A 12,032-nucleotide genomic window follows, 5' to 3' on the forward strand; every position below is an offset into this window, starting at 1 on the left:
AAAAGAGGGAAAAAAGTCACACACGTTCTTTAAAAATTATAAATGAAACCAAGGTGTTCCATGCTGGGGCATCGTCCCATCTGCGCCCACGTTGGCCATCCTGGCTCTGTTTGACTCGTGGGGCTGCCCTGCAGTGCTGCTGTGCTGGCAGCCAGGGGTCAGGCGCACTGAGGCAGTGCTGTGCTCAGGGGGACTTCTTAGGCATGTGGAATTTTGGAGGTGTGCTGTATAGCAATGCTGAATGCCAAGAAAGCTTTCTTTATGCTGATTTGCTGTGCATCCAATTGTGAAAAAAATCAGTCTGCTTTCTTAACCCTTCTGGTTAAGGAAACTTCTAAAAAATCCTTAAAACCAAAGTGAGAGAAGGCTGAATCTGTAACATTGTGAGGCATCCCATGAACAAATGAAATCTGTCTTGGGATTCTTGGGAGTTATTGAAGCCGGGGGTTTTCAATAAATATTACTTTTAGTGCTTTTTTTGTGCTTTGAGACTGAATATTGCAATGCCAACTAAAGATAGACTGCGATTTCAAATAAAGTGGTGGAAAGCTTAAATGGATATGGAACAAAGTAACATAATTTCTACCTATTCACTTCCCTTGGCTTGTGCAATTATGGATTATCTAATTTATTTAAATGCTGGCTTGGAATTACATGCTCCAGTACCACCAGGTTACCTATTTGAAGTGCATTAAGTGTTTTGGTTATTTTAATTTTTTTATTTACCTTCTCAATTTAGATTTGTGATTTTGGATTGGCCAGGGTGGAAGAATTAGATGAATCTCGTCACATGACTCAGGAAGTTGTCACTCAGTATTATCGAGCTCCAGAAATCCTGATGGGCAGCCGCCACTACAGCAATGCTATTGACATCTGGTCTGTAGGCTGCATCTTTGCAGAATTGCTCGGGCGAAGAATCTTGTTTCAGGCACAGAGTCCCATTCAGCAGGTATCATTAAATTTCCCTCTAAAATAACTTGATGGAGTTAATTATACCGATGCATTTTGAACCTCAAACTTGCTTTTGTTTTGCTTAGTTTACTCGTGGGCAGAAAACCAAACTCTTTGTAACACTGAAGTGATAGCTTCCAGGTGCTGTTAAAAGTAGTAATAATTGCCATTAGCTTTTGAAACTTGTGTATTTTGTATTCCCCTTTGATCTGCTGCAGTGCTAACATATACTGTGGCATTTTAAAGTGATATAACTGGGATCAATCTTTTTCTGACTACGAATAAGAAAGTAATGTTTCCATCAGTGTGTAATTGGCGTTGCAGTATTGCATTTGAGCTGTGAAGCTGATGGACCTGGCAGTGCCTCACAGAGCAGTGCTTCTGCCTGGGAGTGGAGCCACCAAATGTAGTGATACATTCGGTGTACAGACAATAATCACAATTCTCAATTTGATGCCAACAGTCGATGAGTGATTTTCATGCGTGCGAGGCCTGTAATGATGGTAATGGGTTTATTCTCAGGGGGGAGCTGGGCAATCGCTCGTTAGCGTGAGCGGATGGTGGTCATGAGGGAACCCTTGGAGCCAGGGAGCTGAGCTCACTGCTGGCAGGATTCGTGTTTCTTTAACTTTGACTCCTGCAGGATGGTTTTGTTTTCATTCACGATAGGAGCACACGCGTTCACTTCTGCAGAAATACAGTGAAAGCACTGGTTCATATGTTAATTTACTTTAGCTTCAGAGTCTGCTATCATAGTTAAATATACTAATATATGCCTGAAATCACAAGTGCTTATGTTCTGTGCCTGCAGCTGGATCTGATCACAGACCTGCTGGGAACGCCCTCACTGGAAGCAATGAGGACAGCGTGCGAAGGCGCCAAGGCACACATACTCAGGGGTCCTCACAAACAGGTACCGGTGGCTCCACTTGCCTTCATGGCATAGCATTTCCTCTGTGCAGATGCTTCTGCTGTCTCATTCCTCTGTTTTACATCTCAGTTGAATTCTAACTCTCAGGTCAGGGCACGCACGTTCATAAATATTTTGTTGGATATCTAATTTCAGAGTTGTCTCTGCTCGTGAACTGAGATAAGTTCACTGAAGAAGGTGGTTATAGTTAATTGTGCAGTTATTCAAACTCCTGTGCTGATGTTTTCTCACTTGTCAAGTGCATTTCTGACTTATCTCATGTATATTGTTCAAATTGCTGATACAGGTGAACATTGCTCCTATTTTTGAGATGGTGTTTTGATAGCTATTCTGAATGAAGTTGTTAATTTGAGCGATAATGTTTGAGAAGAGACAAATTAAAATTAGCAATATAGTTCAGAAAGCCCCAGAGGGACTCCTTTACAGACAGGATTGAGAGTGTTAGAAGAGGAAATTGCCTATTATCAAGATCAGTAAACAGAATAGTCAAGCAGGTCCTCAGCAAAGGTCCCCTCAGACACCTGTGCAATGACCTGAGCTGGTTGTGAAACGTTTAAGATGACACAGAAAACTGAGGTGCAGTGTTCAACATAACTGGTGTAAAAGTTAATGAAAAAACAAACCAGGGAAAAGAGATGAGATGATATCCTTATGCCAACTGAACAACAGAAATAGCAAATGAAAGATACAGATATAAAGAGATACTGAGGCAGGAGTCCTTAACACAGTGGTAAAGCAGTATGCCCACCCAATGTAGCCAATTTTATGATTGTTGGATAGTAAAAATAAACAAGATGACTAACCAGTACGTGTTAATACATCAGGTCTTTCCAATAGAGTTTACGTATTTATTTTCTCCATATAGAAGCAATTTCTCAAATGTCAACTCACCACAATAGTAGTTACCATAGAAATGAGCACTGAATATATATTCTGCTATATTACTGAGGTGGGAGTTCTATCTCCTAGGCAGCCTTGATTCCCTACACTGTGGTGGTATGTGCTCTGTTTTATGACTTTTTTTCTTTCATGTTAATAATAGGAGGATTTCCTTAAGACTTTCTCTACCAGTTCTCAAACAAATTAAGTCTAATTGTATTTGTTATCACACACTAAGAGTTGTATATTTTAAGCCTGTAGTCTTGCACTCCCAAGATTTGAGTTGTTAACAAAAATAATAATTGTTTTGTAGTGCCCAGAGCTGGGAGAAATAGATCCACTACACTTTATGTATACAAATGTATAATGCAGTTGAACTGCATCCAGATGCTTTATGAAATGTGTTGGTTTTAAATTCTGATGGTTTGATAATCGCTTGGCGTTCCCGCAGTGCAGAACTTGTGCTCAGCAAGAACTGTACTATTTATTTGTTAGACCTGTTCTGTTTGTTAAGCCTACATGCTTTATTAAGAATTGAAAAGGGAACAGAAGTATCTTCTGATTTTTTTTCTAATCCCAGTGCTGAGGTGGTTCTCTACAAGCCACTGAAACTGTCTTTTTACCCATTGAATTATGGGAATGCCAAAAAGCAAGTGAGGTGAAATGCTATGACATGTTTCTGATATGGACAGAATGGTGCATTAGCCATAGGAGCTGAACTGTAAGCTATAGTCTGTCTTCTGTTACCTCTGAGCAGCACTGCTTCATGGAGTGTCTGTGGAGAAAATATAAATGCATCCCCTAGAAAATAAACACGTAAGAGCCAAGCAGAAAGTCGTTTTATAGAAAGTGAGAGTTGCAGAAGCTGCCAGGGGCATCAGAACGGAACGACGTGGACTTGTGCAGGGAATATCTGGGGACTGGGAGTGCTGGGTTCTGTCACTGCTCTGCCACGTGCCTTGGAAGTGAGATGGAAGTGGTAGCAACTTTCCTGGTAAATGCCTGCATTGTACTGGTTAGGGGGTAGCACTATGCATAGATGACTTGTGATCCAGCCTTGACTTTATGACTGTAATTAAAGCACTGCAGAATAGTTGTTTTTTTCTTTATAATGATCTTAGGAAATGGTGTAAATCTTCTTCAGCATCAGATATATCCATAGTTTGCCAAGAATTAAAAATTGTTGGTTTTCCAGCTGGGGAATAATTGCAGACGTTGGCAGCTCTGAGAATTAATTTGAGTGAGAAGAAAGACCTTGTACTGTACTGGTTTGTACTGCAGTCAGAGCAGAGGCCATTCACCATCAGATATTGGGTTGGGAATACCGATGCACCTGGGGATGACGTCTCAACCAAGGAAAGAAGGATCAATTAGATTTCTGTTACAGTAGCTGAGCTAGTGATACAATCTTGTAGGGAAGCATGAAGTAGCGTGTGTCCTTAGCAAGAAGTTTGTCCTTGGTAACTGGAAGGCAGTGCATGCTGTAGCAGGATTTTCTGGCTGATTGATCTGACAGGAGCACTACCTGTGCTTTTCTTTCCTGTTCCCTTACAGCCATCCCTTCCTGTCCTATATACACTTTCCAGTCAAGCTACTCATGAAGCAGTTCATCTCCTTTGCAGAATGTTGGTCTTTGATCCAGTAAGTATATTTCAAATATAGCTAATACCTTTTGTTTAAGAATATTGTGAGTAAAGAACTGCTTGAACCAATTTTCTAGATTGCATATTGGAACTTTTCTCTGTAAGGTATCACCTTACACTTGGCCAATTAATTTCCTCCTGAAACAACTCTGCTGGCCTTTTGCAGAAAGCTGTGGTAGTCAGGGGGATGAGGGTGTTCGTGAATCATGCTGTCTTTTCCTAGCTAGGTGTAGGTAGCAGAACACCAGATACTTTTATGCAGTTCTAATTAAAGATGTGTGGGTGTTTGTGGTCTTGCAAGGCACAAAAAATTCCTTCTGCATACATAAATAATATGTGGATCTGGGTAATAGTCTCCTTTTTGATGGGATGACTTGATGGGACACTTGGATTAGGCACAAAAAAGTCACATTAATGTGAAAATAGGCTATAATTAAATCCCTTATTGTGAGCACCTTCTGCCCTGTTCTTCCTTCACCTTCACTTGCTTTCTGAAACTTGGCATATAAGATATTTCTAAGAACTCTGGAAGCATATGCCAAATTATTCCATCCTCAAGTAATGCTGGAATTTGTGTTTTACTTTAAATATGTACTTAGGGACACATGAAATCATTTTGCAGAACATGGATTTATGAAGTACTGTATTTGCTCACATTTAAATTCCTGGTGTTTATTTTGATTTATTGTGAAGGTCATCGCTTGAAGCTTATTGGGAAAAAGTAATTTTTGAAAAACAAATTTGTAAAAGTCACGTCAGCAGTATTTCTATCATTGGCCACATACAGAAAGGTCAGTGTCATCCTAGCAGTGGTGCTTTTTTAAGTGAAACGTTCCCCCTAGTGGCAGCGTGTTTGCAAAGCCAAAACCTGTAATAGGACTGGGGGTTTTATGGAACAGTTGGTTGAAATGGATGAGTAGGTTTTCCTAAGGCTGTTTCAGTAACTCTGAAAATATCCTGACTCTTTATTTTTTCTTTAAATGCAATGTTTCAGTCCAAAAGAATATCTGCTAAGGATGCCTTAGCTCACCCATACCTTGATGAAGGGCGGTTGCGATACCACACCTGTATGTGTAAATGCTGTTTTTCCACATCCACTGGAAGAGTTTATACTAGTGATTTTGAACCCATCACTAATCCCAAATTTGATGACACTTTTGAAAAGAACCTCAGTTCTGTTCGGCAGGTTAAAGGTGAGTCATCATCAGCCTTTGTGTATGCTTGTATCTTCCTGCTGCGTCCTTTAGCAGTGCACAGCTAGGACACCTGGCCCTACTTTGTTTTTTTTCCTTTAAGGTAATGTTCCAAGGTAAATACTGGAAATGCTTCCTTTTCACTAAAACAATAAAAATGTTTCTGGTGGTTCTGATGTGCTGCAGTGTCGCACACACTAGCTGACATGTGGAGGTGTTGCTTTGACCCAGGCAGCTGCCTGCAGTGAAGTTGTTCCCTTTGCTGTTTGCTCTTTTTGAGGCTGTACCAGAGCAAAAATGGAAGTTGCCACCATTGTGTTTCCAGGTGCGAGATGTTCTCTTGATGGCTGTGCTGCAGAAGGGTCAGCACCAGCAATAAGTAACAGAAGCTCAGTGGTCTCAGTTCAGCTGCATTTCCTCTTAGCTTACTCTGAAGCAGCCGTGCCTGGTGTCTGTGCAGCAGCTGCTGCCATCTGTGCTGCTCTGGCAGCAAAGCAGAGGTGTGCTCAGGGTGCTGTAGTGAGGAAAACCCATCTCTGCCTGGAACAGAATCGTTTGGCAGTGGAACGTTGTGGCAGTGGAGATCTGAAGTCTGATTCCATGATGACCAACAAGCCATAAGAAACATTATTTCTCTGGAAATCAGATCCAGCCAGGAAAGCATTCATTTTATGAGAGCAATACAGTATGAGAGATACTAGTGGGGATTCTGTTTCTATTTGGTGGCAGCTCAAATAAGATACGAAGAGGACAGGGAGGAGAAATGCATTACCTCCACAGTTTTTAACAAATGATTCAACCATTCAGGAAAAAGACACCATTTTGCTGTGATAATGCGACTTGTTTTGGATATCTTGAACTTGGAATTCTGAAATTCACACTGATAGTTCCTAAGAGTTCACAAAAAAATTGTTCTATTTTTATCCCATTATTCCTTCCATTCCCTTTCTTTGTCCATCACTTTTCAGTGCTGCATGTAGCTCTGCTGTCTCCTCTGTCATCTGTTGTTGTAAATGCTGTTTTTAAAGCTTGCTGGCAGCAGCACAGGTACCACTGCAGCACAAATGTTAATCTCATGGCGTGGTGTGTCTTATTTTTCTCTTACATACAGAAATAATTCACCAGTTCATTTTGGAACAGCAGAAAGGAAACAGAGTACCTCTCTGCATCAACCCTCAGTCTGCTGCTTTTAAGAGCTTTATTAGGTAACTGTATGTAATCACATCTGATATTAATTCACATTTATTAGTAGTACAGAATTCACACATCCAGTGTTTTTATTTTGAATTTCTGAGGAGTCCATAGATAACTTCTGGAAAAAATCCCTTAAGTATATGTGTAGTTACGTTAAAAAATCATGTTATAGAGACGTAGATTTTATGCATACTTATAATACAAATGCCTAAAATTTAAGTAAAATGTGTAGAAGTTTCAAGTAATATCTTTGTAAAAAAAAAAAAAAAAAGTTATTGAAATTAGACTTGAAAAATTGATGGGTTAAATTCTGACTGCAAAAATGCACTGCAAAATGATGACGAGTGACAGCTGTAGGGAAAGAATCATTAAGGAAATACATAGATAACTGTGGTTCGGTACTTGGCGTTGGTGTTGCTAACTGCTGGGCTTGAGGCTGCTTTGTTTTCTTGCACTTTTGAGGGGAAGGGATGCTGAAATGTTTGCATACATGAAACATTTGCTTTCTGGTCAAGCATTAACTTTGTTGTCCATTAGGTTTTGCAAATGAACACTGATTTTCTGTGTCACTTCCATTCTAGTTCCACAGTTGCTCAACCCTCTGAGATGCCACCATCTCCACTGGTTTGGGAGTGAAGTGGAAGATAATGTACTACTGAAGATGTAATGTAGCTTTCCACTGGAGTCTGGGATTTGCAATTCTGGAGGTTAATCATGCTTGTACTGTAATTTTACTAATGAAGTTTTAAATTAACAACCACTACTTGTACAATATGAATAATATTTAGAAATGTACTAGACTTTTAATCTTGTAAAGTGGTTGTGCTTTTAGAAGAAAATATTTTACCCAGAGTTGCACGTGTTTTATGAATTATAGTGCAGCTGTGATGGCTCAGCTCGGAACAAACAGAATCGAACCAAATTTGGGGAGGATTTTTTTAATGAAGTGAGATTGTACGCAAAGACAGACATACATTTTGATATTGAGCCATTCCTGGAGATTTTGGGTTTTCTAAAACTAAGGAATACAGAAAACTTGACTGCGACCAATGATGAAGTCACGTTGGGTGGCAGTGACCACGGGAGGTGGCACCGCACCCGATGATCCAACCCTATAAATAGCTTCTCACTAGAGCTGTGATGGTGATGTGTGCTGTTCTAAAATCAGATGTTGTGAGTAGAGAGAATGAGTTTGTGACTAGGAGAGACTAAACTTCTGTTTCCTTACCCAGTATAAATATATATATATATTTAATCTATTTTTATTAGAAGTTTTTTCTGCTCTTTCTTACATAAAACCCCCCAGCATGCATCTTCTATGTGTGTAAATAATTCCATTTATGGGCTAATTTCAGAGATCCCTGACATCATTGCTGTATAGAGAGAAACTAGCTTGCACATTCTAGGTCTGTGAAATTTTGTGAGAACTTTTTCCTGCACTGGACAGTTGAGAGAGAGAGAGAAGAAAAAAAAAGAAAAGGAAAAAAAAGCACATAGGGAGTTACGTTAATTGTGTTCGTGTCTTTAGGCAAAGCTGTGGAAGTCTTGAGATGTCACAGTAGTAAATAACTTTTATTACTTTTTGGCGAATTCTTTTTCTGTTGGAACACTGAATTCTGTGCATATGTATATATGAACACAAATTGAAGGCCTCTACCTCCTGGAGTATACAACTTGGTTTGTTTACCTCCACATGATTTTTTTTTTTTAAGTTCAGTGTGGAGACTTGAAACTTGAATGTCCCTTCCAACTTTTGTATTTAAAACAAGACTAGAAAATTGAAGACTGTTTTTCACCTGTACAAAGAAATATTAAAGGGTGGTCTTAAAATTTGAGCATTGGTCTGGAGAAAAACCGTGGTGTTTGTTATGGACAATTAACTGTTAAAGTTATTGTAAGTTATCTGTATTTAGCAGAGTATTTTCAACAAGGGTGATCTGAGCTGAAATTGGAAACTATCAGTAAGTTATGTTCGGAAGTTTTAACTTCAATGAAGTAATTATTTGCTGTGAAAGAGACAAACGTTGAATTCCTGAACAAAGATGGTGCAATATCTTTGTTTTTTGTGAGGCTCCTGAGAATAGAACCAACTGAAGCATTTCAATTCACTTGAATGAGAAACGTGTGTAATTAGGAGAGCCCGAGAAGACACTGGTATGAAAGGTAAAATCTCAGAGGTTGGTCAGTTATGTGGCACACTTGCTGGTCACTTTGTAAAATGTAGATTTGAAGTACAGTGGTGAAAACATTAAATGTGACATTTGAAAAAGAAGCGCGCTATCTTCGTTTCCTGTCTCGCCTCCCCCTCACTTAAGCCCCAGCTCTGAGGATCGCGCTTACGGCCGTCCGAGGCGACGCCAGCGAAAAGGCCTCGCGGCGCCTCGCCTCGGCCGCCGCCTCCTTGCAGGCGCGCGGTGGGCGGGGCCGAGGGCCGGAGCCGCTGCCATGGCGCGGGCGCTGCGCTGCCTGGAGGCCGCCTTCGCGTTCTACTTCGTCTCGCACGTCCCCATCACGCTGCTGCTCGACCTGCAGGCGCTGCTGCCCGCCGGGCTGCACCCGCAGCAAGTGAGGGCCGGGCGGGTGCCGCCGGGTGCCGCCGACCCCGCGGTTCGGTCTCCGTACGTAGCGGGCGATGCGGCGGGCGCGGCGGATCCGCTGCGGCGGCCCTTAAGCGAAATGACGCCGAACGGCGGCGCCGCGCTTCGAGTCCGCGCGTCGTGCGGGAACGGGGGCGGCGCCGGGCGGTGCGGGGAGCCGGGCGGGTGGTGCGCGGCTCCGGCGGCAGCGTCCGCAATGAGACCCGGGAGGGCGGCCGGCTTAGCGAGACCGGCGGAAGGAGGGCGGGAATGGAGAGCTCGGCTCTGGCCGCCGGGCTGAGATCCGGCGCTGGGCTTTGCGTCTGACGAGCGCGTTTTCTGCCGCCTGCAAAACCGTTCCATTAGGGAGGCCATTTTTAATTAATAGTTAACTTGCAAATCTCAACGCGTATCTCTGTTCAAAGTCCAGCTTGCAGCCGTGCTGGAATTTACATTTCTGTCACGGAAACTCATTGCAACTCGCTAAGCTGAAATCGCGTTTCTCGCTGCAATGCCGGCTCCATCCCCGCGGCACGCAGAGGCTCGCTCTGCCGCTCTGCAGGCGGTGCTCGGTCCGTTAATGCGCGGTTTCGCTGTTTCTCCGCAGCTGACGGAGCTGCTGCACTGGTACGCCACCGCCTTCCGGGACCCCCTGATGCTGCACCCCCCGGAGTGGTTCAAGGCATTCGTATATTGCGAAGCCTTCTTACAGCTGCCATTCTTTCCCGTCGCAGCCTACGCCTTCTTAAAAGGTTGGTATGAGCGACGTGTGAGAACGCGTCCTGTGCAGCGTTTCTGCACGGCACGTTCTGTACAGAGGTGGTTTATCTATCAGCCCTGAGCAGCGAAGGGTCACAGCACAGAGTGCTGTTTTCATGGCGAGTTTTGCCTGAGAACGCAGCATAGAGTGAGCCCGGTCAGAAATTGAAATGGTGACTCGTGCACCCTCTTCAGCTGCGCTCACTTATGTGTAACCAGCATCAGTGACCGACACCTGGTAAGCTCCAGCATTGATGAAGCTCTGGGTTAAGCTGTGCACTTATTTTATCGCTTTAAAACCCTGAACAATCGCAGCATCGTTCCAAGTTTCCACAAAGCTGGATTATTCCATGGGTTGCTATAAGCTCTACATTTCTGCTACCTGTGATGCCTTATGGCTCCTGCTGTGATAGACACACAGCTGATGTTCTGTTAATTTATTCTGTTTGATTCCAACTGCCTGATTATTGCCTCCTTGCTGCTTCTACCCAGGTGGCTGCAAATGGATAAGGACTCCTGCAATTATATACTCCACCCATGTAGCTACAACGTTGTTTGCTATCCTGGCTCACATCCTGTTCCATGATTTCTCAACGTCAGAGCATCCGGGTCCTCAGACACTGCGTGAGCGCCTCATTCTGTTATCTGTATATGCACCATACTTGCTGATACCACTTCTGATTCTTTTTACCATGCTGTATAGCCCTCAGTACAACCAGGTGGAGAAAAGGAAAAGGAAGTAGTCTGTAAAAGGTGTAAGCACAACTTCCCCATTAGTTTTGATCCAGACCCCAGTCCTCTGTGACAAACACAAGCAGTGATGCTGGCTGCAGTTCCTATTACCAAAGCGTCAGATTCCTGCAAGGAAAGTTTGAATTGCTTTTGTTCACAGCCTTTCCATCAGAAATAGGTTTGGCAGAAGCCTGTGTTGGCAGTTCCAGGTGGTACCTGGGTATTTGTAGCTTAAGGGACCCAGCAGTTCCCTTCCCATTGTTAATTTTGTCTGGTACTTCTGTGTTAGGACAATGAACTTCCAACCATTAAATGCATAACCGTGTGATGGAGGCTGGAAACTGCAGCCCATTCTTTTCCTTCAACTTTCCTTTCTCCAAGGTTACTTCAGGTTGAAATTTGTCTTCCAATAACATATTCTACAAAATCCTTAACTGATTACATACAAATTTGCAAAGCTAAAATCTTTTTCTCAGCTACTTTTGAAGCATTTCATATCATGTAACAATCCTTAACTTCCTCATCTTTTCATCTAAATTTTCACCTTATTTTCCTCTGCTCCAATTTTGATTACTTGCAAATGCCTGGTCAGTGATAAATGTGCCAAAATCTGGATTTCTGAATGCTTTCTTTTGTTTGGCAATTCCTCCTGGACTTCTTCAAAAACTGCAGTAGCTGTAAACAAGGATTTGTAAACTTTTCTCTTCCATGAAATAACTTCTAGTGTGGAAATAAATAACTGCATCCAAATTGCATTTAATTTCTGAAATGAATAATTAAAACCAACATAATCTATGGGAACTTAGGTAAAGAAAAATAATTGTGTTATACTTTGAAGTCATAGAAAATAAAACCAACTGCTGGTAGACTTTCTTTTCCTCAGTTTGATCTGTAAGAATAAAACATGAAGACTTGTGTAAAATGATAGGCCACTGAGCTGGCTTTTTCTGTCGCTGCCTTATTATTTTAGGACTTTACTGGTGTATAATTTAAACCTTCCACAAGCTTTAAAAAGGCAACATTTTCATATTTGGTTGCCTAAGGACAGACATAAAATGCATCTATTGCCATTCCAACACAAGCCTTGATTTTAGACCACAGGCATTCAGTTTCAGGGAGTCACAAACTTACAAGCTTCCCAGTAACCCAACGGAAGAAACTAATTCTGATATAT

General features: G+C 42.2%; 2 protein-coding genes across 4 annotated transcripts in view; both read left to right on the top strand.

The window, feature by feature from the left end:
- The window catches only part of NLK (nemo like kinase), a 40,056-nt gene extending 30,993 nt beyond the window's left edge, over positions 1 to 9,063 (top strand). For 2 of the 3 annotated variants that reach the window (XM_090122274.1, XM_031591430.2), the window contains exons 7-12: positions 740 to 949; positions 1,763 to 1,864; positions 4,316 to 4,402; positions 5,399 to 5,597; positions 6,709 to 6,802; positions 7,373 to 9,063. In XM_090122274.1, coding sequence (XP_089978400.1) covers positions 740 to 949; positions 1,763 to 1,864; positions 4,316 to 4,402; positions 5,399 to 5,597; positions 6,709 to 6,802; positions 7,373 to 7,427 — 747 coding nt within the window. In that variant the 3' untranslated portion in view covers positions 7,428 to 9,063. Of the gene's footprint in view, positions 1 to 739; positions 950 to 1,762; positions 1,865 to 4,315; positions 4,403 to 5,398; positions 5,598 to 6,708; positions 6,809 to 7,372 lie in introns of all 3 variants that reach the window. The other variant, XM_031591432.2, reaches the window with a different exon arrangement.
- A 110-nt stretch (positions 9,064 to 9,173) lies between these two features.
- On the top strand, positions 9,174 to 11,934 carry TMEM97 (transmembrane protein 97). Its single transcript, XM_031591436.2, has 3 exons — positions 9,174 to 9,356; positions 9,975 to 10,119; positions 10,619 to 11,934. The coding sequence occupies exons 1-3, from the start codon at positions 9,237 to 9,239 to the stop codon at positions 10,867 to 10,869; spliced, it is 516 nt and encodes a 171-aa protein (XP_031447296.2). The 5' UTR covers positions 9,174 to 9,236; the 3' UTR covers positions 10,870 to 11,934.
- The last annotated feature ends 98 nt before the right edge of the window (positions 11,935 to 12,032 follow it).

The sequence above is a fragment of the Phasianus colchicus genome, chromosome 21 (genome assembly GCF_987193195.1).
Source record: "Phasianus colchicus chromosome 21, bPhaCol1.hap1.1, whole genome shotgun sequence".
Classification (NCBI taxonomy): domain Eukaryota; kingdom Metazoa; phylum Chordata; class Aves; order Galliformes; family Phasianidae; genus Phasianus; species Phasianus colchicus.

Excerpts from the sequence above, each read along its gene's own strand:
- TMEM97 (XM_031591436.2), top strand. The coding sequence starts at position 9,237 with ATGGCGCGGGCGCTGCGCTGCCTGGAGGCCGCCTTCGCGTTCTACTTC. Across the intron at positions 9,357-9,974 it reads CCGGGCTGCACCCGCAGCAA|CTGACGGAGCTGCTGCACTG; the intron begins GTGAGGGCCGGG and ends GTTTCTCCGCAG. Across the intron at positions 10,120-10,618 it reads AGCCTACGCCTTCTTAAAAG|GTGGCTGCAAATGGATAAGG; the intron begins GTTGGTATGAGC and ends GCTTCTACCCAG.